Source organism: Tursiops truncatus, chromosome 2 (genome assembly GCF_011762595.2).
Source record: "Tursiops truncatus isolate mTurTru1 chromosome 2, mTurTru1.mat.Y, whole genome shotgun sequence".
Lineage (NCBI taxonomy): Eukaryota > Metazoa > Chordata > Mammalia > Artiodactyla > Delphinidae > Tursiops > Tursiops truncatus.
This window is the reverse complement of record NC_047035.1, coordinates 38,140,312-38,166,095: the sequence shown is the minus strand read 5'-3', so window position 1 is coordinate 38,166,095 and position 25,784 is coordinate 38,140,312. Positions and strand designations below refer to the sequence as shown.

At 38.5% G+C, this 25,784-nt stretch overlaps 1 protein-coding gene across 6 annotated transcripts in view; it reads right to left on the bottom strand.

Moving 5' to 3' along the window:
- Positions 1 to 3,614: 3,614 nt before the first annotated feature.
- PPP2R5E (protein phosphatase 2 regulatory subunit B'epsilon) overlaps positions 3,615 to 25,784 on the bottom strand; it is a 153,366-nt gene continuing 131,196 nt past the window's right edge. For 3 of the 6 annotated variants that reach the window (XM_019923046.3, XM_019923064.3, XM_019923055.3), the window contains 9 exons: positions 24,929 to 25,059; positions 24,702 to 24,761; positions 23,612 to 23,720; positions 22,113 to 22,166; positions 21,960 to 22,010; positions 20,109 to 20,228; positions 15,479 to 15,606; positions 13,266 to 13,367; positions 3,615 to 8,347 (listed from right to left, as the gene is read on the bottom strand). In XM_019923046.3, the coding sequence (XP_019778605.1) occupies positions 8,248 to 8,347; positions 13,266 to 13,367; positions 15,479 to 15,606; positions 20,109 to 20,228; positions 21,960 to 22,010; positions 22,113 to 22,166; positions 23,612 to 23,720; positions 24,702 to 24,761; positions 24,929 to 25,059 (855 nt within the window). In that variant the 3' untranslated portion in view covers positions 3,615 to 8,247. The remainder of the gene's footprint in view (positions 8,348 to 13,265; positions 13,368 to 15,478; positions 15,607 to 20,108; positions 20,229 to 21,959; positions 22,011 to 22,112; positions 22,167 to 23,611; positions 23,721 to 24,701; positions 24,762 to 24,928; positions 25,060 to 25,784) is intronic. The other 3 variants (XM_033851074.2, XM_073800412.1, XM_073800413.1) reach the window with 3 other exon arrangements.

The window sequence follows — 25,784 nt, the reverse complement described above, 5'->3', positions numbered from 1 at the left end:
TGTAACAGTTTTTGCCTGGTCATCAAAGAAATATGCGGTCTTGTGTTACCCTGATGGAAGATTATGTTTTCTGTTGACAAACCCTGTATGCTTTTCATCGAGTGCCACTTTCAGTTGGTCTAATTGAGAGCAGTACTTGTTGGAATTAATAATTTGGTTTTCAGAAGGAGCTCATAAAAGAGGACTCCCTTCCAATTCCACCATATACACAACATCACCTTCTTTGGATGAAGACCAGCCTTTGGTGTGGTTGGTGGTGGTTCATTTCGCTTGCCCCACAATCTCTTCCATTCCACATTGTTGTACAGTATCCACTTTTCATCTCCCATCACACTTTGTTTTAAAAACGCAACGCTTTCCTTTCGTTTCAGTAGAGAACCGCATGTGGAAATATGGTCAAGAAGGTTTTTTTCGCTTAATGTGAAACACAAACATCAAAGTGATTCACATAACCAAGATGGTGCAAATGATTTTCAACACTTGATTTGGATATTTTGAGTATGTCAGCTATCTCCCACATGGTATAAAGCTGATTGTTCTCAGTTAATGTCTCAATTTGATCGCTATCAACTTCAAGGGGTCTACCCAACCATGGAGCATCGTCCAGCGAGAAATCTCCAGCACGAAATTTCACAAACCACTTTTGACATGTTTGATCAGTCACAGCACCTTCTCCGTACACTGCACAAATCTTTTTGTATGTTTCAGTTGCATTTTTACCTTTCTTGAAATAATAAAGCATAATATGTCGAAAATGTTTTCTTCCATCTTCAATATAAAAATGGCTACACAAAAATTCACCAATATTTATGTCTTTTTTTAAATGCACACTGATATTATAGCTGTCACACACAATCTAACAAATTGTTTTGAATGAAGCTAAAGACCACTAGGTGCTACTGGAGCCATCTTACGGGAAAAAAAAAACAGAACGAACCTTTTGGCCCACTCAATATTATGTTGAGGTAGTTTCCTTCTATTCCTATTTTGTTGAGTGTTTTTATCATGAAAAGGTGTTGAATTTTCTCAAATGCTTTTGCTGCATAAATTGAGATGATTGTGTGGAGTTTTTTTCCCCCTTCATTTTGTTGATGTGGTGTATTACATTGATTTTTGTATGTTGTACCACCCTTGCATTCCAGGAATAAATCCTAGTTGGTCATGGTGCATAATCCTTTTAAATATGCTGCTGAATTCTGTTTGCTAGTAATTTGCTGAAGATTTTTGCATCGATGTTTATAAGGTATATTGGCATTTAGTTTTCTTGTAGTATCTTTGTCTATTTTTGGTGTCAGGGTTATGCTTATCTGACAGAATGAGTTAGGAAGTGTCCTCTCCTGTTCAATTTTTTGGAAACATTTGAGAGGGATTGGTATTAATTCTTTTTTAAATGTTTGGTAGAATTTACCAGTGACGCTGTCAGGACCAGGACTTTTCTTTATTGGGAGATTTTTTATTACTGACTCAATCCCCTTACTACCTACATGTCTATTCAGATTTTCTATTTCACTGTGATTTAATCATTTCATCTAGGCTATCCAATTTTTTTTGCATACAATCATTCATAGTACTCTCTTATACTTTTTTATTTCTGTAGAATCAGCAGTGATACCTCCACTTTCATTTCTGAGTTTAGTAACTTGAGTCATCTTTTACTTAGTCCATCTAGCTAAAGGCTTGTTCATTTTGCTGATCTTTTCAAAGTACCAACTTTTGGTTTCATTGATTTCTATTCACTATTCTGTTTATCTCTGCTCTAATCTTTATTGCTTCTATCCTTTTGTTAACTTTGGGTTTAACTTTTGGATTTAATAAAATAAGCATTTATTAAAGGTAATAATATTTTTTCAGGTTACCATGTGCCAACCTTTATGCTAACTACTTTACATATATTACCTAAGGGAATATAACAACACTATAAGCACCATTCTACCTGCATTTTACAAAGGAAACTGAGGCTTAGATCAAGCGATTTCCCCAAAGTCACACAGCTGATAAATGTCAGAAGCCAAATGATTCCAAGAGTCTCTGATTTCCAAGTCCACGGCCGTCACCTTGGGTGACTCTAGACAGAGACATCTCGCCTGAAGAGCTTTGGGGAGGACAAAGGGGGCCGTTGCTGATATCCATCCTGGTTCTGAGGCCTCATATCATCTGGTAGCAGCAAAATGTGACTCAAATTGTACAATTAATTCAGACTTTGATTGCAAGAGGTGAAATAAATTAAATGAGACACGAAAGAGGCAGGAAATCTGCACATCAGAGAATGGGCAAGACTATGGACAGAGGTAATCAATAGACACTGCTCCAATCAATCAATGAATGCACATGACTTGCAGTGGACTTTTAGGTATGGGGCACAGCATGTAGTTATTAAACTTGTTCTTTAAAATCTTTCTTTTCAAGAATAAATTATACATTGAACATGTATCATAATCAGAAAAAAAATCTAATTTTAATTCCCCTTATCCTATAGTTAGTCTTGGTTAACTATCCCATAGTTAGTCTCTGTTAAAAAAAAAAAAAATCTAATGTGAATTTGATCTAAGAGAAACCACCAGGACACAATATTATATAAAACTCCAGGAAATAGGAATTGAACTGTACATTAACTTTGCCTCCATTATAATATAGTGTTTACAGGCAGGAGGCAATGTTATAGAAAGGATTAGATATTTCATGAAAATCAACTCTTAAATTTCTTTGAACCCTAAATTTCTTTTAACCCTTCTTTGTTACAAGTTTCTTCTTGGTAAATAACTTACGACCTTCAGATGCTAAAATGGTCATGCTTTGAAATACAAAACTGCTAAATTTACAAAGATTTTTCCCTCCCCAAGTCAGAGTTTAACTGAACATGAAACAGTAATTGGTTAACTCTACATGGTTCCAAATCTGATATGATTTAATTAGCCAAGAGAGGAAAGCACACCTAAATCAAATGCTTTACAAAGAAAGCACATCCCATGGTTGGCTACAGATGACACTCCTCTCAACACATCATGATGAGGCCTATGTCCCCTCCACTTGTATCTGAGCAGATCTTGTCATTGTTTGACCAAGAAAATATTACAGAAGTGATGCCATGACAGTTTCTGGGCCCAGGCCTTAAAGTATTGGCAGTGTCCACTTCCTGTCTCCTAAAACACTCATTCCTAGTTGTCATGCTGTGAGGAAGCCCAAGAAGGCATCCCCATAAGGAGGCCCATGTCAAGAAGAACTGAGGCCTCTGGCTGAACCCCAAGCCAACAGCCAGCACCAACTTGCCAACAGCCATATGAGTGAGCCATGTTGGAAATGAATTCTCCTATCCCACTTGATAAACCCAAGTTGATACTTGAATAGCAGAGACAAGACATTATTGCCAAGTCCTGCCCACACCATACATTTGTGAACAAATGTTCTGTCACCAAGTTTTGGGGTAGTTTGTTATCCAGCAATAGACATTGGACCGCTCCCTAATCACAAACTGATTTTCTCAAGTTGAAAGCCTGAACATACCAACCCCACTGCCTCACAGCTACATGGATCACATCTACCATTAGTATGGTTCAAAAAGGCCATGGACATCAGAAACAGACAAACAAACAAATACACACAGCCAGGCACCTGAAAACTCTTCACTGCTTCTTTATTAGGATGCACCCACAGTACAGAACCTCTCACACACCTGTGAAAGGGGAAGGTTACATTTCCCTTTGGGAGCACCTTCATTTTTGTTTCTGTTACCACTTTGAAGAAAGTAAATCATTTTCAAAGAAAGACATTTTAAAACTCCAAATGTTTTAAGACTCGGCTTGCATTTTGTTGTGTTTGAAAAGGAAGTAGCATATTTTAGCCAGCGCTGGAAGATTGCTTTGTGGCATTTTAACTTTAATGTGGATCAGAAGTCTTCACTGTCTGGTTGAACCAGTCTATAATTTTCATATGCAACTTTTCATATCAAAAATGTTTCATTTTTACCTCTACCCACAAACAGATGCTGTTTAAAAAAAACACACACACAACTAAATTTAAAACCAATCATGAACCACAGCATTTCTAACAGGGAAAATGAACTTTTGCTGCCCTCTCCTGCTAAAACAATGAAATACTAAAATACCAAAAGATTTATGAAGCTAAAGCGAAATCCTCAAACCAAAAGCAATGGACATGTCATTCTCATTATACCTCAATCAAAAATCAGACAACAACCAGAAAATGTATTGGTAATATTTATATTTGAAAGTTCCCCATTGATACATGAGGTCTGGATTACAACTTATATACAATAAGTGATTTCCAAAAAAGTAAAGAAAGAGAAGGGAAGGAAGGAAGGAAAGAAAGGAGGGAGGGAGGGAGGGAGGGAAGGAAGGAGGGAGGAAGGGAGGGTAGAAAAGGAAACCTATATTCATAGACATCATAATATGGGATGTTTATTTCCAAGAGAGATACTACTGCTGCTATCGTGCACAAGAAGCAGCAAAAATTAACACTAGATTAAAATTTGCTCAACTTTCTCTCAAGATGCACAATCCTTTTAGAGTTTCAAAATTAAATACTGAGAAATAGAAAATGCATTGCCAATATAGCTACTACAAAAATCCTTTGTGGCTCATTCCTTAACTCCACTCAGAGAAGCAGCTGAGCCAGAATATAAAAATAAAAATATTGATGTGCAAATAAAATATCACTGATCATGTCTGGTGCCACCTTTTTGCTACAGGTGACTGTCACTTTGTTGTAACATTGGTAATAGCATCAAAAGAGAGAATCTCTTCATTTCTTGGGCCAGGTCAGTGCATCCAATTAAAGGGAAGAAAAAACAAAACAGAAGAAACAAAACAAAACAAAACAAAACAAAACAAAACAAAAACCTCTGAACATTTAAAAATGCCAATAACATCCATACATCTTCCCTTTCCCACCCCCCGATCCCCACAAAAAAATAAAAAAGCTTTTAAAGCTCTAAATATACTTTTTTTTTTTTCTTTCCATAGTGTGATTGAGCCTAGGGCTATACATTTAAGTATAGCAGGTGCAATTATAAGCAATTCCTAGCTCTGCACCCTGGACTGTCCCACGCATAGAAGGAGGTACAAAATAAATTAAACCCTTCCATTTAGGCAAGCAAGCCCAAGATGAAGGAGCATAACCCTGCTTGTGAGTATCCAGAGGCATTGAGGGTATTATCTATGTCTTACTTTTTTTATTTTTTATTTTATAAAAAACAGATGTCAGGGAGAGCAAAATATAATAAAATTTAAAAGGACGAAAACACTGAAGGAAAACAACTAGAGACACCTGCACAACGAGAAAAGGAATGCATGCTTGATTCAAAGTATGAGATGGGTCAATTCACTCACATGGTTGTTCTAGGCCCACAGCCTAAGGCCTCAGCATCCTTCTAAACCACAGGGTTCTGTTTTTGTTTTTTGTTTTTTCTTCCAAAGACACTCTTAACCCTACCCCTGAAACCAATATGGTAGGGATAAGGTTGGAGTGATCATCACTCACTAACTACAATATTTGCTATTTAAAAAATATATTTATATATAGTTCTGGAAATTAGGAAGCAAACAAAATATAACACAAAGATGCATTTGTCACAATTAACTCAAGTTGCAGCAACAGCAGAAATGTGGGAAAGGACAAAGAGAGGGCTGCTGCAAATGCAGCAAGTACGTCCTTAAATATGTCACATAGTGCAACAGTCAGATTACCTCAGTTACTGTGCATCACTGGACACAACGTGACAAATGCCACATTGTCACTTTCAGTTAAAAAAGAAAAGACAGTGTTTCTTCTCAGAAGTTGCCCTATGAATTTTAGACATATATCTATAATAACTTTAAATATGTCTAAAATTTGGCTTTATTCTTCTCAGTTTGGAATGATCAACATATGAAATTGACATCAAGGATATCGGTGTAGCTCTCACCTTAACTCTGAGGACAGGGTAAGGCGCAAAAAAGGATCCTGGTCTTTCTCATCTCAAATGACTGCATTTCATTCTAATGGGCAGAGATATTTCATAAACCTGTGATTGTAATGTCCTCAATCTAAAAAGATGAATTAATGGCAAACAAATTTTATATTATCAAAATTAAATGTAAAGCAGAGTTAAAACTAACAGGCTAAAATCAAAGGGCTAAAGGAGATGATTCGTTACAAATTTATTTTTATCTTTAGCATTTGAACTTGCACCTTTGCTCCAGTACTTTTAAAGTAAGTTGTTTTCATCTTTGGCAGCCTCTGCCAGCTTTACATTGAATTCCCATTAATGTTCCTTAAAAAAAAAAAAAAAAAAAATCTATTAATTCCATTAAACCATGTTGTGTTTGGTATTGCATATGACTCCTTTACTGCTGTTTCTTTTTCAGAATTAACAATGCCAAATTTTGTTTTTGTTTTACAAAGTTATTGAGATGACAATATCCATAATCAGCTGACTTTTACGCACAAACTGTGACCTGATAATCCTGAAACGCTTAGTAGGGGAGAAAGGTCAGTGGCTTCTTTTTTTCCTTTTTTCTTGTAAAGAATAAAACTGCATATTCTACCTTATATTTTAAATGGAAGGAAGAAAATATACAAGCCCATATTGATACCATATTTCTATTAAGAGCAACAACAGTTCATATGTTCCTGTTTGCTACTATCACAATTCAACACATGAACGCAGAATCAGCTCTATACCACGAATACTGCTGGAAGGGATTGTTTAGGATTATCAACTCACTGCTGCCAAGTCCATAACAAGCAAAAGCATCCTGGAAATAAATCCCAAAACACATATCTTTCAGTACATAATAATGCAACTGCTTTAGGTAAGTACATAATGTACACAAGTTTTATCAGCATTTTAACTCCCCAAGATGTAAGCTTCCTCTTTTAAATACAAAGCAGAGAGCCAATAAGATAGATCTATAATACAGCCTTAGATTTTGTTTTTTGTTTTTCTTAAACAATTTGGTCACAATGCACCTTTGATATAAAAGCATTTTTAAACTTTATTATTAACACTCAGGACATTAGGAATTTCCAGATTTTTTCAGTAGCATTTGTAGAACCACTTTTGGTAACAAATACAGTAGTTAGGAACACGCATTCAATTCAGAATGCATAATAATGTTTATCCTGAATCCTTTCTGGCTAAAAACAGGGCTGGCGCTGTGATGGGATATAGAATGAGAATCTACAAAAAACACTGTAATATGTTTCTTTTTTTCCCAGAGGCTTCATCCTCTTTTGCTGGAATACTTTATAAATACATATTAAAAAGTAAGGCAACAACTCCAAACAGTCCAAGCTGTTTGCTCGACTCTATTCCCAATTAGATTCGCAATCCTGGTGATCAATTTCATGGTTGTACTGTTTAGTGTTTGTCTTTCTTATTTCAAAATGGTCCAAAAGGATGTCTTCTGACATTTCTAAAACATCTCTGGTTTGTGTGTTCAATGACGTACATAACTAATACTGGTCAGGTACTGAACCCTAGGATGTCCCAGTGCCTGTTTTCAAAGGATTCAAGACATTGATTTGGAGTCACCATAAACTGATGCGTGAATCCAAAATTCCCTTCCCTACTATGTTTATCACCTGCTCTCTTTTACTCCTAATTTTAAAACTAAAGGAGTACCAGGACTACCTGCTTACTGGAAAGATGTTCACTCCAGTGAACAAAACTTTTATCAGGGACCTTTATAATTCATGGCCCCATTCCACGTGGACATTCAACTCATGAAGATGTGCAAAAGGAAAAGATGTCAAATTACAGTCAAGTTACCCAGAGAAGGATGTTATACAAACTTATAAGGAAATGACAGTCTTTTTTTCCCCTTCCTTTACTATAAATACACTTAACAGCTTAGCAGAAAGACAAGCTAAATTTAAGATTGTTCACATTTGAAAATTGTTTCATACTCTCTGCTAATGATAAATAAGGAACTCCCAATAATGGAATTTTAATATACAAATTTCATTGACAGATCTTTGAAGACTGCTTTTTTTTTTTCTTTTAAAAGAGGGTTAGAACAATGATTATGTTTGCCAAGTTCTGAGAAGTCCATCTACTGTCCAAACTTTGGACTGAAGTCCTTATTTTTTTTTCCTTTACTTAGAGACAGGTATATACAGTGCTGTTGTAATAATGAAACAAATGTGAAATCTACTGTAAAGTTGCACAATACAGAAAACTGCTGTTCCATCTTCTACTACATAAATGTGTGACTCCACAGGTTAGTAAGGTTGTTGTCATTATTTCTGTTAAGTTGGAATTATCCCATCACGTCTAAGACCTCTCTTTAACTCCAGATCCTCCAGTTTTTTCCACAATTCTTCACGCTCCTTTTCTTTCTTTTTCTCACTGAGGAAAAAATAGAATACAAGGTAAACAACTGAGAAAGTTTAAAGAGATTATCCAACAATAACTGCCCCTTTGACATACTTTTCCCCAGACTTTTTAAAAGGTCTCTGAAAGGTTTGGCATTTTTGGTTTTTCTCTCTCTCGCTTTTTATTTTTTCTTGACACTTATATAGACATAAACTAGAGTAGGAGATGACAAGAATATTTTAATATTTTACATTAATATTCCTTTATACTTAGCTTAATAAAGAAAATTAACTTCAAAATTACCAAGAAAGAAAAATGATGATCATTTTTATGTATCTGTTATCCTAAAACCAATGGTACATTATTCATTTTTACTTTGGGTCTAGTTCAAATCTGATTTTCTTTTTGTCTCCAAATAGTTTCTCAAAAGGGTTGATAGAGATGACACTGATACAAAGAATGTAGTAGGTCAAGAAAATATACTTCCTCTTTATTATTACTCATTTTTCTTACATTATGTATATGTAAACTCTTTAGCAGAATCTTGTTCTTACAAGTATTAAACCACAAAATCCACATTACTAACTTATTTTATACCTATATATATGGACAAATTAAACATTCTTCTGTGATTTCAGTTTTAATTCTGGACAGAACTTTGTTGATATTATTGGGTATTAAATCTGTAACGTTCCAAGCCTTCAAATTTGGCTCAATATCAATTTGACTAATGACTTCCAGAATTTTCAGATTTCACTGTTTGGTAAAATTTACCAAAAAACTAGATGTTCAAAATAGGGTAGGGACTCCCCTGGTGGAGCAGTGGTTAAGAATCCGCCTGCCAGTGCAGGGGACACAGGTTCGAGCCCTGGTCCGGGAAGATCCCACATGCCGTGGAGCAACTAAGCCCGAGCGCCACAACTACTGAGCCTGCGCTCTAGAGCCTGCGAGCCACAACTGCTGAAGCCCATGTGCCTAGAGACCGTGCTCTGCAACAAGAGAAGTCACCACAATGAGAAGCCTGCACACCTCAACGAAGAGTAGCTCCCACTCACCGCAACTAGAGAAAGCTGTGCGCAGCAACGAAGACCCAACACAGCCAAAAATAAACAGATAGATAGATAGACAGATAGACAGATAGATAGATAGATAGATAGAGTAAACAAATTTTATTTTGCCAAGGACATTTTTAGATTACCATATTTTTATAAAATAAAGAACGTTAACTTTAACATCAATGAAGTAGTAAGTACACAAATCAGGAACACATGGCTATACTATACATTAAATAATTTCATATTTATTAAAAATAATTCACTACACTGTCCCTAGTTTCTTCATGTTGTGATGAACCAGTAAACAGCAGACCCAGATAACATCTGTGAATCCATAAGTTCAGATAAATCCTGAAAACAGGGGCTCTGCCACCCCAGGCATGGCAGATTATGGTCCTTAAGCAACTTCACTTGGCAAGAATTTAACTCCACTTAGTAAGAATTTCGTACTTCACTACAGTACAATATGTACTCAGGGAAGGAAATCCACATAGGTTAATTCCATTGCCTCATATTTTTTATTGTCACCAATTTTTTAAAAGTTATATTGATATCTACAGCAACAGAAATTAATCTTCATCCCCCTGCCAAAATGTCTCTAGAAATATCTAAGGAATTTTATAACCTCATTCCACTAGGGTATTGAGGGAACATTTAATTATGTAATATGGTAATTAATATTATCATTTTATAATTATTATTTCGGTCATTTAAGCCTTGTTTACTACAACTAGTTCCAACCAGCTCAAATACAATCTGCACAATATGAATTTCAGTGAGTGTAATAGTTTTTCAAACAATTACCTATTTGGTAATTTTGATCCTGAAAATTTTTATTTATAGGGTAACAAGGGCAAGATTAGATAATTCTCCAACCATTATGGATACTAGATTCTTAACTGTAAAGCAAGCTGTTTGGTAAATTATCACTTTCGGTTTCTCAGTACAGTCTGGGGATAATAGTAGGTCTAAATAAATGTTATCACAGAACACTGATTTAAAAGTAAATTCTACAGATCCTGCTGAGCTTCAATGCATATTGATCTTCCTATTTGGAGGAGGAAGAAGATGGTAAGCAAGGGCTTAGAGACCTTATCCAACTAAAAAACAGCTTAAACATATGTTAGGTTCTTACTGCCCTAATCTGCAGTTTAAATTAAGTGCTGACATGATTAAAACACTCATCTTGTTACTGAAGCATTTCACGAGTCTTAGATCAAGAGTTGCATGGCATCATCGCAGACTATCCTGTGGGGCTTTTCTTCCAGATGAACTTCTTGCTGAGTTATCATACATCTTTTACACTGACAACTTTATCTTCAAAAATCCTAAATATTTCTGAGATAGCTTCTGTCACCCCCATACTTTCCCACTTTTCTCTCTCCCTGTAGGTGGCAATTTAAAACTCCACCAAGTTGTCATACTAGAGATAATGTCAAACTCTCTTCCAATTTCAATTTCACAGAGCACTAATGTTGGCATATGTATCAATATCTATGAGTGTTACTTACTACACCCACCTGTTTTCAGATTTGTAATACTTAAAAAATTTTGATCTGAACTGAAACAGTTAGTTACTTCTTGCCTTCCGGAAGTGAAATCCTCCTTTCATTTCTTGTCTAACAATACCAAATAAATCTCTTTAGTCTCTTTTTCTCTTCCCACATCCATGGAAAAACCAGTATTTCCAACTATTCAGTACAACTTTCTATTGCTCACTTGACAAAATATTACCCTGGCTTTAAAAAAACCCTTCTGTTATTAAGAAAGTCCACTCACTATAAGTCGCTTTAATTTACCAGATTATCAGAATCAGCTTCATAGTGTCTATTCCTGGTCCCCTTGGTTCATTCTTATCTTTTTCAAGAGTTTGGCCTATTTAGTTTAAATGATAAATGATCAGAAAACAGTTCTGAAATTCAACAGAAATGAATGAATTTAATTCAATCGATTTGAATATTTTAGAAATAAGGTCTTTAATAGTCTTAATGGAATTCTACAGATTTAATCCTTATTCAACTAGGATAATAAAAATGGGTTTTTACTTACCATAAAAGAAAGGATATTATGTACAATGCACTCCTTAATTGTATGTCACAGTATAAAAATGTGTCCTGTATCCCCTTTACTTAAATAACATTGTTTTAAAGATTTTAATTTAAGTTTGGAACATGGAGGGTTACTATAAATTTAATGATTTGCAGCAACTATAAATACTGTATAGTAAATTAAAAGTTCTTTAGGTATGGTACAACATATCCAATAACTGGTATTTATTTCAATGTGGCATAAAAAATCTCAGTCTCTTCTCTCTGCCGTTAAACACTCGCCATAGTCCATAATTAAGTCACTTTTCTATACTGCATCCTGGTAATTAAAACAAAAAAATCGGCTTCCCTGGTGGCGCAGTGGTTGAGAGTCCGCCTGCCGATGCAGGGGACACGGGTTTGTGCCCCGGTCCGGGAAGATCCCACATGTCGCGGAGCGGCTGGGCCCGTGAGCCATGGCCGCTGAGCCTGCGCGTCCGGAGCCTGTGCTCCGCAACGGGAGAGGCCACAACAGTGAGAGGCCCGCGTACCAGAAAAAAAAAAAAAAAAAAATCACTGTGAAGGTCCTTTGTCCCTGCCACCAAACCTTTCCTTTCATTGTTCTTTTTATCTAAAATCCAAGTAACACATTAAAAATTGGGCAAAGATGCAAGGGAACCACAGATAGTTTTGCTCAGGAGGTTCCGCCAGGTCTTGAGTATGAAAACTCTGGGATCCTTGAAGGTCCGTGGTTTTATGATATACACAAAGCTGACATTTTCTTCTGGATGAGAAAAGCCAACCCAGAGGCTCAACTACTAACAAGCTCTCCAGACTTTCCTCAATCTCTCCAAGTATATCAAGCCAGGGTCTGAATATCTGTGTGCCCCCAAAATTCATATGCTGAAATCCTAACCCACAGAGGTGACGGTATTAGTAGGTGGGGCTTTGGGGAAGTGATTAGGTCATGAGGGTGGAGCCCTCATGGATGGGATTAGTGCTCTTATAAAAGAGACCCCACAGAGATCCCTTGTCCCTTCCACCATGTGAAGACATAGTGAGACCAGATATGAACCAGGAAGAGGTCCCTCATCCAACCATGCTGGTGCCACGCTCTTGGACGTCTAGACTCCTCAACTGTGAGCAATACATTTTTGTTCTTTATAAGCTACCCATAAAATACCCATGTGGTCTTTTGTCATAGCAGCCCAAACAGACTAAGACAACATCTTTTGGAAAGTGAACACATTGAACAAGAAATATCAAAATTGAAGAATCATGTAAATGAACTCAACAAAGGCCTACTAAACCAGAGCATTTACGATAAAGAGTTCAACTGGTTTCTGCTCTCCTTTGATCTTAAACATTTCAAGATCTGTATAATACACTCTACCTCCTTGTTCTTTTCACTGCTCTCTAAATCATAAGGAATTTGTTGGGTTTTAGTATAGAAAGTAAGTTCCGGGCCAAAGAGCTAAACAAAAACGGTGCCTCATCTCTCCTGCTGCTGGAGTGAAGTACAAATCAGTTCAGAAATCTAGTTCAGAATGGGAGTGACTCCAGATGGCAAACTACCTGATGGTCCCCTTAAGTGGACCTGAAATACCAGTTATGTGCCAGGCTCTTAACCCTGAGGCAGAAGAGAAACATTATGGAAGGGAAGAAGGAAAGCAGCCTTTTTCAAAATGACACTTTGTTACCCAGTGGCAGACTAATAAAGTCACAGCTAATGATCATGTGAAAATGAATATGGAAATAAATAAAATGTGCTGCTTAGGATTTCAGGTACAATTAGGCAACTTCAGCAAAGAGCAAAAAAAGAACTCAGTGGTATTATGCACGGCTGACAAAAAAGCTTTAAAAAGTTACCGCTGACGATCTGACTTGTATGTGGCTGTCAGCTCATCAAACATGGTGCTGTTCATTTCCATAAACGCCTTCAACACGTTGTACACTAATGCCACGATAGCCCTGGAAGCACAGAGAGAAGGGAACGTATTGGTTAGTCCTACATAATGGGATGCTGAATGAAGAGAGCGGATGTACAGCCTTTATCTGAATGAGCTCCTCACACTGCAGTCTCCCTCCCTTTTTAGTTGGAACAACTAGAAATGACCTACAATTCACTTCCACATCAAGAGAGCTACATTCTTTAGGTAAGATATCTTTCTGAGGGGTTGGCAGGATTAGAAAAACAAAATCTAATTTTGCCCTCTTAACTATGGGTACCCAGAATAGACTTGCCTGTGGGCACTTGTTAATTTAATTTAATAAAAAGGCAAGTATAAAAATAAAGCAACTTTACCCTAAGAATGAGCACCTGTGGTAGGACCAACCTTCAAGACCTGAATTTGCATAGAATTTTATTTTTAAAGTGATAATATACATAATTCATCAAAATCAAAGGCTGTTCCCATGGTAACAAATTTTATATATCTATAATTCATATTCAAAGATGATACCAAGCCTCTGTAAGCAGGGCAGTTTAATACGAGTTACGTCTCTAGTTGGGAGTTGCATCAGTCCATCCACTCCTTAGTCCCCTTGCTGACCCAATACACAGGCTGGTAAGGTAACTGGCAAGCTGGTGATGGCTGCTACTAGCTGTGGAATACTAAACAGCTAAAGAGCCAAACGGCTGCCTATGCTTATCAAGGGGAAGAATAAGCTCTTGGCAATGTGAGGACTCGGCCGTGACGGGCTTGGTATATTCAGACTCGAGTCTAAATAACACTGCCCTTTGCAAAACTACACGACATTACTTCCCTTTAGTGTGTTTCGAATACCATTGAAAAAGGCATTGGTAAAAGTTAGGCCATATAATAAACCCTGGGTTTGATGTTTCTAAAACATTTATAAGAAAGTGGACTTGCTGTGTTGCTTCTGCCCTGTGTCCATTAAAAGGGAAACTTATGGGGAACGACCTTCTCAAATAGGATGGGCAGTGATGGAGAAGAGCCAAATACAAGCTACTGAGCAGTTACAGACACTTGCTAGAACCACTCTCTAGGTTCTCAAGAGGCTATCTACATAATGAGATTTGTTTGCTAGCTCTTTATTCTTGTAAGTTTTAGTCATAAAAATTGACAAATGTGAAAAGTAAGAAATATGGTATTTTATAGTTGTATGTAAAACTTTTAGACAAACATACTACGAATATACTAAATTATCTCTAATTTTTAATGCCACATTAAATTTTCTTTCTATTCCACAGAGAAATATGTAAAGCTCTTCAAATACAGAATGCTTTAACTTTCATAAGACTAGAGGATAAACTCCTCTTTGAACATTTTAAAATGTTTTTCCCCCTAGAGAACCCATATAGTGACTGAACTGGTTTTTAAGAAATGGATCTTGTTAAAATGCAAATCAGTTCAGAGCACTTCCCTTCTTACAACTCTTTAGTGTTTCCTTATCATCCAGTGGGTGAAGACTCACGTGGGCACCACTCCACTTTCTAACCCTACCTTCCAGCAACCTCCCCAAATGACCTTGTGCTTCAGCCCTCCCAAATTCACAGGTCTCAGAACACGACAGGTGCTTCTTACCTTTTTGTGCCTTTTTGATGTGATGGGTAGACCCACTATCTGAATGGACTTCTCCATCCCATCCACCTGCCAAATTCTTTTAAGATTCAGTTTGAGCATCATCACCCTAGCAATATCCACAAACTTCTCCTCTTGATCCAGAGCATCCCCAAAATACCTCAGCTACCTTCACAGACAGGTCAAGAAGCCCTCAAGTAAACAGATATCTGAATATAACAGCACTTAAAATACTGTTTTATAAAATATCTGTTTATTTGTGGGTCTCCCCAACCAGTCAGTGAATTTCTAAAATGTAGGGATTTTATCTTTTCACATATCTATCTTCAGCATCAAGCACAACATCTGACGCAGAGCATACATGCAAGACATTTTATTAAGCAAAAGAGAAGGAGGGAGGAAGAGAGGCCAAAGGAGTGGGGAGAGAGAGAAGGAGGGAAGGAGGGATGGAGGGAGGGGGGAGGGAAGAAGGAAGGAAGCAAGGAAGGAAGGAAGGGGAGGAGGGAGGGACGGAGGGGGAAAACTGTGGAAACCTACGGATTCCAATGTTCTTTTGAAATCCTATAAAGACTGGAAAACATGATGGGAAGGATGACATTAGAGTTTTCTTCTATCAAACTCATGATGTATTCATTATTCCAATAATAGAGTGCCCTTTCTGCCACCTTTGAGAAAAGAAAAATAAAATGTTAAGAGAGAAAGATAAAACAAAATTATAATCTCTTCAAACAAAAGTATTTTAAGATGATCTTAATATCATTCAATCAAGTATAAAATTAAATGTTGATCACACTTTACATTTTTGTGGGTTTAAAATCTTTCAGAAAGTTCCGAAGTGGTTCATCAATTTGGGGATGAAAAAGAAGTTTTCCTACCTACTTATTTATATTCTCCTTTAACAATGCCCATTTAATCTGATTCCACATTTTCCCTACACAGCTCGCAAGCTCCAGACACCCTCACCCTACTTCTATGTGCTACACTGTTTTCCCCATCACTTTAATCCCCTTCTTGGCTCACCTCTTTCATCCCGCACACTGTAGATCAACCACAAGGTGCAGCGCGTGGCTGGCCTTCAGTCAGTAGCTGCTGAAGAAAAGCCAGCTGCCCATCCCTGCAGAGCAGGCGCATTTGCTAAGCACCTCCTATGGCCAGGCACTGTGCCCACCCTGCAGGCAGAATGTGTCATCCTTACCACCATCCAAGGAGTGGCAATCACTGTACAGAAGAGGGCACTGAGGTTCAGAGAGGCTGGGAACCTGGCCACAGTCACACTGCTAGTCAATGATAAACTGGGATGTGAGTCTAGTGCCCAGACTCTTTCCGGAGTTCATTTCTGGTCCCTGCCTTTGAACTGGGTAAGCCAGTAGGAAGTCACTCAGTTTAGGACTCAGGGATACTGGCTGTACATACATTCGCTTGCTATCTCAGACCCCTTTTTTCGGACTGCCACATTTATCAACTGACTCTCTGAATTCAGAGGAAGCCCTCAAAAAAAAATCTAAAAAGTAATCTAAAATAACAATAATAATTTCAATAAACCAAAGTCTCAAAAAAATAAAAAATCTAAAAACCTCTAAAAAGAGTAGTTATATGGGGAAAGGGAAAAAAGAGCAGCTTCTTTTATTCATACAGATTAAGAAATTATGTTTTAATTAAATAAATTTAAATTTAACTTAAATGTAATCATTTAATTTAATAAAATGGTACAACCTGTGCCCACCAATAGACTGTGGGAAATTAGAACCTTTCCATTTACATTATTCAATTTGGTTCACAAAAAATTCCTGGGTCTCATAAGGCACTAGACACTCAAGAGTACAAAGAAAATAATTCACTATTATTGAATGTTTACTATATGCCAGGCACTGTGGTAAGTGTTTCACTTACATATTTTCTCATTTAATCCTCACAACCAACACACAGAGTAGGTACCATTATTTCTATTTTGCAAATGAGGAAACTGAGGCTCAGAGGAGATAAGCCATAGCCTCAAGGTCACATGGCTAGCAAGTGACAGACTCCTAAGTCCCTGCTTAACCTCTTCACTCTATCATCCCTATGGAGCTCGTGTGCTGGTAGGGAAAGGGGGTTCCACGATCCCCAATCTAACATGAACTGTGATAGATGCTGTATCAGATCTAGAAATAAAGAGCCAGAGGAAAGAGCAGAAAGAACAATCCAGATGACTCGGGGGAGAGGAAGAGGGGCAGAAATGTACCATAGGCCATAGCATCTAAGCTGGGCTTTGAAGGATGAAGGAAAGAAGCCAAAGGAATTACAGGAAAGGGGGGCAGAGGCACCAACATGGACAATGTGTCTAGAAACATGAGGCATACATGTGGCTGAGGCAGGTAGAGCACAAGGCAAGGAAAGGGCAGGGTGAAGAGGAGGAATAGGCATGAGGCTGTTCTGAAAACAACCCATAGGAGAAATTTTTAAAGAGACCACAAGAGGATGCTAGTAAAGGCAGAGAGACCTAGGCTTTTCCTATATCCAACTATGAGTCTGATATTTACCTGCTACTTAATGCTAATAAGTATCCTAAGCTCTATGTATCTATTCACCAATATGTAAAATCACTTACAGAAAGAAAGTCAGTATCCAGCAAAGTCCTTTAAAGAGGAAAGGCACTGCTTATGCAAAGTGAAAACTAGCATGTCTGACAGCAGGACAGAACCACTACTTTCCTGGGACCCACTGTCTTCCTGCACACACACAGTGCAGTGTCTCTAGCTCAGAGCCTTCTAACCCCAATGCCTCACCTGGGCAAGTAGTGAGCGGCATCTGACTACACAGAGTGACACTCGATAAATGTTTGTTGGATGAACCAATGAACACTCAATTAATGAACAAAGAACTTCTTTACTCTCCTTCTTTCTTTTGTTCTCAGTTTTACTTCTGTCAAGGAATTTAAATTTTTTTTCCTTCTGCTATGGACTGAATTGTGTTCCCGCTCCCCTACCTCCATCTCCGTCTCCCCCTCCTGCAGGAAATCCAAATGCTGAAGCCCTAACCCCTAGTATGAGCGCATTTGGAGATAGGAGTTGATTAAGGTTAAATGAGGTCATATGGGTGGGGCCCTAATACGATAGGCTTGGTGGCCTTATACGGAGAGGAAGAGAGAGATTTCCTTTTCTTTCCTCAAGCATGCAGGAGGGAAAGGCCATGTGAGGACACAGTGAGATGTGCAAGCCAGAAAGAGCCCTCAGAGAAGCATACCACACTGGCACTCGGATCTCAGACTTCCAGTCTACAGAACTATGAGAAATCAATTCCTGTTGTTTAAGCCATACAGTGTGGGGTGTTTTGTTATGGAAGCCTGCTGCAGTCTAAATGTTTGTGTCCCCCCAAAACTCCTATGTTGAGATCCTAACCTCCAAAGACAATGGGATTGGTACCTTTTAAAAGAGGCTCCCAAGAGCTCCCTAGCCCCTTCCACCATGTGAGGATACAGCAAGAAGTCTGCGACCCAGAAGAGAGCCCTCACCCAACGCTGCTGCCACTCTGATCTCAGACTGCCAGCCTCCAGGACTGTGAGAAAAAATGTCTGTTGTTTATAAGCCACCAGAGTCTGTGGTATTTTGTTAGAGTAGCCCTAAGACACAGCCCTAGCTAATTATGACAGTCTGTCTCCTTTCTAAGCTTCTGAGCTTCATCTAAGGCTTCCTGGTGGTACTCATTTGAGAAGAGAGTCCCACTCTTTGCCCTCCATTACCACAAACACATGATAAAAACTGAAAAATAAGGTAAACAATCCAGATATTTGAGCACCACAGGCCATGTGTAATATGTAAAACATGTACATAGTGTCCCGCATTTTTAAAAAAATCTAGACGTGTCATATCATCTGAAGGTAATGGTTCATGTAATGGTTTCTACTCTTTTTTTGTTTTTTTGGCTTTGTGGTACAATTGCAAAGTTGTCATAAGATCACTGACTTGACACACTAAGATGTCTTTAGGTCAAAAATTAAAACAACAACTACAGCCAGTGTCTCTAACTGTGCAGGATAATGACAGCTCAGAGAAAAGTCCACCATCAAGTCCCCCATGTTAGCAATGGGGATCTGTGCTGCCAAATACAATCTGAACAGTCTCTTCAAATCAACAGGCAGTATATAAAGAGTCAGTTCTCTAGGTCTGTGACTTGGACCTTTGGTGAGACAGCCAAAGTATAAAACCTAACGTGTTTCACCCAAGATCAGCTTCTTCTCTCCAGTGTGGGTCCCACAGCACTGCTAAAATGTCCCCAGTCGAGAAAAGGGTTGCCCAGGCTCACCCTCCCTGTGTTCTCCCAGAGCGGCCACAAGGAGGCAGACTGGTGCCACAGGAAGGGCACGGGCTTTCACCAGGAGCGACGCCTATGTGACTCCCCACTCCCTATTAACTGGGGAACTTGAGCAAATCATTCTCTGAGCCTCATTTTTCTCATCTAGAAAGTGGGGGGAAAGCCTCAGAGGATAATTTGAAGTTTAGGAGTAACGTATGTAAAACATCTAGCACAGTATAGAATATCGGCATTCCCTTTTTCTTTTAAGTTTTATTCAGCATTCTCTCTTACACACTATAGGAGCCCTACCAGTCCACCTCTTATTCAGTCCTTTTACTTGACACATGTTATTTTACCACTTTGAGGGTCAGTGTTTACACCTGTAAAAATCATAATGCCCTCCTTGCAGAGTGGTCATGAGAATTCAAGTTACTGGACAGAAAGCACCATCACAGCGGCTGTCATGTAGCAAGTGTTCAAGATGAAGGTGGTGATTACCAAAAGTATTGTTATCGTGTGAAAAATCAGCCAATAAAAACAACAGGTAGGGCTTCCCTGGTGGCGCAGTGGTTGAGAGTCCGCCTGCCGATGCAGGGGACACGGGTTCGTGCCCCGGTCCAGGAAGGTCCCACATGCCGTGGAGCGGCTGGGCCCGTGAGCCATGGTCGCTGAGCCTGCGCGTCCAGAGCCTGTGCTCCGCCACAGGAGAGGCCACAACAGTGAGAGGCCCGCGTACCGCAAAAATAAATAAATAAATAAAACAAAAAAACCCCACAACAGTTAGGGTCCATTACATTAGTTAGTGTCCATTACATTTCTTTCAATACCAATGAAACTTCACCAAAATAATACATGTTTTATAAGCCACTCTGGCTCACGCCCTCTTATTACTAACCTGAAAATGGGGGCTAGAGACACACTTGGCAATTTGTTTAAACAAAGGTTCTTGGATTTTAACAAACTGTGAAGGTTCAATCACATCCAATATTTCTTCCAGCTCCCCAAGGAACATAACCTGGAAGTGCAGGCAAAACACAAAGTGTCAGGTGCTTGATTAAAAAATCCATATGGACAAAGAGGAATAATGAGCGTTTTGCACAGTTTTAATATAATGAAAATTTATACATAAAACCAAACATGAACAAAACAAATCAGGGTTTAACTTATGTTAGATGTTCATTTCACAAGGAATTCACCAGAGAGTACTTGTTAAGAACAAATTCCCTACGGCATTGAAAATGTGATTCTATTTACTTTGGAAAAAATACTCCATGTGCTACATCTATTATACAGAATGAGGGGTACTTACACACTGCAGCAGGGCCCTGGGAAACGGGACTATCCCTTTGGGGCTCTCCTCCCCTCCTCCATATTTTTAAAACAGTGGGCAAGTGGCCCTCCGGCACGATGGACAAAGCTCACAGCGGCAGCACACGCAGACATTTGCCAAACATTTACAGCCCCTGCTATGTGCTAGGCGCTCCTCTAAGAGACACCAGTTCGCAGAACACACAGAGTCAGAGAGACAGACGAGGAGGTTCAGCCACACACACACGCCACTTTAAACCCCTCAGCACACACGGACCCAATCTCCACACTTACACACATATACATATGAACACACTCACTCGCTACAGAGCACAATGAATCTTGTGACCTCAGTACCATCTGCCTCCAAAACCACAGCTTTTAGATCACAAAATGGAGTCAAATCAATAGTAGGGTCACTCGTTTCCAATATAATGGAAAACTGACAGAGAAGTTAAAACCACTTTCCTATTTAGGCATGAAGAAATAACTGCCTAGAAAAAAAAGTAAGCCTGCAATTAAAGTACAAAACATGACGTTTTCGTATCTTGAGATGCATCTGGGTAGCAATGCATAGTTTAATCTTACCTAACAGGTATTAAGAAATCAGATGATTTTCTGAAAATGTGTAAAGTAGGGTTTTGGAGAATTGTAGCTGATTTGAGAAGGAGGGTGTTTCTGTTAAAAGCGAAATATAGTCGAGCCTTGCCATTTGTTGAGAAACATTCTGAAGTTCTTCCAAAATACTCTCCAAATGAAAAACTAACAGCTGACCTTTGTTTGTGGGCCATTTTCCATATGGTTTCTAACCTTTCAGAAAAGTGGGTGCAGATCTGGTGCCCAGCTAGGCTCACCGCGAGGCTAAGAGCTTCACTTCCTCCACGGAAACCTCACACAGCACACGCTCACTTAGGTCTTGGCAAAGGTACAAATGATTGTAGATCAGAGATTTCCAGGGCCACTTGTGAACAGCTGAAACTAAAGGTCTGTAATATATTTTAAGATTGTGCACAGTAAGATCCCACCTACATGATGCTTTAAAGTAGGTATTGGGGCAGCTTGCTGTAGCATCTATCAACAGTGACAGGAAAACCTTCATATTATGTAGGTGGTCACTAGGAAGGGGACATCAGTAGAGCTAGACAGTTGGACACATGACTGGGGTCTGCCTTGGGCTTACCCAGGGCTGAGCAGCCCAGGGTAAAAGCCCAGGGTTCAGGCATCAGGGAGGCAGGTTGTGGCCTAATCACCTGTACTTAGCATACCCAGGTAGGCTACTTAACCTCTAAATAGCAGTTTCATAACTAGTAAAATGAGAATATTTACAGCCCTGCCTTGCTGAGTCACAATAAGGATTAGAGGAGATAATGCATTTTTACACACGCTTATTATCTCAGTGCTCTAGTAAGCTATTAACACACTGACATTGAGCACTTACCTCTTTTTGACTACATGTTTTGGGCCAAAATTTCATTAATCCCCTAATAACCTAAAATGAAAAGGAGAAAAACAAATTGCAGTTAATTTTCTTCTATACACCATGAAAAGTGGTCTTTCTGAAGTTTTTTGAAATTATGGAAAAAATACTTACTGGTTCTGTGAGTGAAGGATCTTTCTCCAGAAACTGTACTATGCAATATGCCAGCTGGAGAAACAAACAGACAAAAGACAAAATTGGAAATTCTATATACTCAGGGCTCAAAGATGTATTATTAAAAAGCCCTAAAAAGTTTCCAGAGTCTGGTTTTAATAACTTCACATTCAATTCATTTTTAAAATAAAATATATATAAAGCAAAATATGAAGCTACTTTTTCAAGCCAAAGATTGACACTAACAAGGCTCCAGGGAAATTTTTTAAAAAAGAATATTGGGACATGAAATATTCAGCTAATGAAAAGCAGAGGTGAAACAGCACATCCAGTACATTCTGAAAGTACCTCATCTACATATAGTTTGAGCTACATCTCATGGGCTTCTTTTCTCTCTGCTGGAACATCAACAGTACTGGGGTTACTGTGGTTCCAGAAGAGTCCTATATGAGAAGCAGGCACTTATTAAACACATTGCTGGTGGCATGAAATGGCACGCGCACACGGAAGCAGCTTCATGGAAAGATAAAAGGTTGTACCTGCCACAGGTAGAGCCCTGGACAAACACGAAGAGTTCTACATCTGATGCTAACATCGAGGTAAGAATTTGTAAATGATCATGAAGTGTGATATCCTATTTCAAACACTAGAGACAAGATCTGCAAAAGGGCTCGTAAAGATTCTTGGACAAGAAATCCACCCTTGCGAAACAACATTTTGATGGTGTTCTAAATTAGAAGCATATGGACTAATTTTTCCTCGAAACACAGCATTTCACATTTAAAGAGGAACACCACTCTGAAAAATGTGTTACATTTTTATGCAAACTCAAAACATTCCCATTGCAAGGAGGAGGGCGTCAGAGGTTTGAACTGGTAAAATTAAAATGCCACTAGATCATTTATCTACCTCCTACTGACATGCTTACCATGCAAGGCAGTTTTAGCAGGGAAATTAGAGTGGGGACTAGACAGGGTGTGCTTTTTAAAGTAATGGAGGCTAAAAATAAAAGTAAGTGAAAATACTGATTGATTTGTTTACTTGTGAGAGTGTTATTTGTATATAGAAAGTGAGAAAGAAATGGTGGATGAACTAGAAGAGGGGGCAAAGGGCAAGGATAGACTAATGCAAAATGAGGATGAGCTAAAAGATTCAAGAACATCCCAAAATGATTACACATGTCCAAAGGTACAAATCTGAAAAGCCCATTACATTTTATTATATGCAACCTGTTCAGTATATAATTGTGTGAACTTGGGCAAGTATCTAAGTTCTCTCTGTAAAATGATATGATTAAACAAATGCTTCTCCCACTTGAAAAATATTCCCATGATACTCTTATACATAGGAAAACATATACACATTTTTATTTGCCTTGGGGAATATTTTAAACTTTAACAAGCGTTTTGTTTGTGTAAATTAAGTAAGTAACAATATCAGTGAAACACTGGGTTTACAAACTTTATTTTGCTTCCAAAAGTAGTTGTACAAAATTCTACCTGGGCATGGAAGAGTGATAAGCTCCTCACAGTGTGTAAAGGGATCAACACTTTCACCAGAAACTGTTTGTGTTCTGCCTTAAGAGGTAAAGCAAAGCCATTGATAATACTAGGAAAAAGAAAAGAGACATGAATTAGCAATGTTACCACAACAAGCTAAATTGAGACACTGTTCCTGTGAGATTAGGTTAAATCTTAATCAGTTTATGTTTAGTCCAGAACAACCCAAAACCCACCCCAGTGGCATTCAAGACTTCTTAGTTGCTTTAAAGAATATCTTTAAGTAGGAAGGAAATTTAAAAGAAGGAAATTTGCTTCTGATCTCCCAGCAAAGGCTCCTGAGATCTCACACCTAGTTGGATAGTTCCCAAAAGCTTTTGTATCAACAACTCTTTATTTTTCCTTCCCTCTTTTCCTTCCCCAAATAATCGCCTGCCTTGCTCACTCATGACCCTTTCCATTTCCAGACATCATCCCTTCCTGTTCCTGAAATTGGCCCAGGCCAAGATTATCCCTGGGTAAAGAGCCCAACTATGGGAAGTCCCAGAGAGAACCGTGTGACTCCACCTTCCCTCTCTCCTCATATTAGGAGGAGAGACTAAGTAATCACATCGCCCAGTTACATTAGCTCTCTTGTGTGTAGAAACCCACACAACAGCTGTCTCTTTCCAATTCATTCCACTACTCCAGGCAGCAGCTGTTCAAGAACTTGACTTGGGTACATGGACTCTTTGAAAATGGCAATCTTTCTAACTTATTATAAACTTACTTTCAAAAATTATCGCAGAGGAGACGTAGCCTAGAAACAAAACTGACAAGAATAAGATGTAACTGGCCTGACTGCAATTAGATGAATAATGAATAAACTGTTAGCTCTTTCAGTCATTCCAAAAAAATAGCAATTCATAATTATGGAACAAGGGAAACACAAAACTGTGTCTTGTAGAGTCAGCTGGGAAACATGCTATAAGCACAGATGAGACCCGACGTACATACAAGCAAGGGATTTGGGGTAGCATTTCCCTGTGCCACCTGAACCTGTCACAACGACATTCACCTGAGATTAGCAATGAGATAAAACTGTGCTTACCTTCCTAATATTTCCAGCAGTTCAGCTACACCATTGAAGTGTTCTGTTTCATAAACAAACCTAAAAAGAGACAGAAAAGAAGAGGGGAGGGGAGGGGAGGAGAGGAGATAAAAGAAAAAGAAAAAAGAGAAAAAGTCAGTACACTATGGTCAAATATTTGAGGTTTACTTAATACTTCTATAAAACCACCAACTTTGCTTCTCCTTCTCCCCCCACCCTCCACTTACCTTAGAAAAATATTGTTAATCTGTTTTCGGATAAATGCTCTAAGACCAAGAAACTTGCCATAAATTCTGTGTAAGACTGTTTTTAAGTAGTCCCGTTCCCGTGGGTCTTCGCTGTCAAACAGCTCCAAAAGCTGTTGTAAATAAAAGACAGTGTCGCTGTCAAAAGCAGTTTCAGAAAAGGATTTGGGAATTCTGCCACTCACTTAAAATCCCTTCCTTCCTTCCTTCCTTTCTTCCTTCCTCCCTCCCTCTCTTCCTTCCTTCCTTTCTCCCTCCCTCCCTCCCTTCCTTCCTCAAAAAATTATTGAAAATCTATTATGTGCCAGGCACAGTGCTAGTCTTTGGGAATACAGTGATAAATAAGTCAGACAAGGGTAGCTTATACTGTAGAGAAGATATACACAATAATAACAATCATAATAATCATAATAATAGGTAACACATATACAGCACTTAGTATGATCATCAGGCAATTTTCTAAGCAATCTGCTTATATTAATACTCCCTATGAGGTAGTCTTACTCCCATTTTTCAGAAGAGGAAATTGGGGCAGAGAGATGCTAAGTAACTTGCGCATGGTCTCAAGCAGTAGAGCTGGGATTTGAACCCAAGCAGTTGAGACCCTAGAGTCCATTACCTCAATCACCGCAATTCTATACAATAAGCCATCTACTGAGCTTATGTTCCAAATATATAGTTAAGCTTTCAGCTCTGCCAGAGCATTCAAGTAAATTTAGATAACCCACACCAAAGCAAGCATCAGAGTTCCCAACAATACTGGCAATGTTCTCTTTCTAGATCCTGGCTCTTATTACATGGGTGTGTTCACCACTGAGGTAAACACTTACGATTTCCA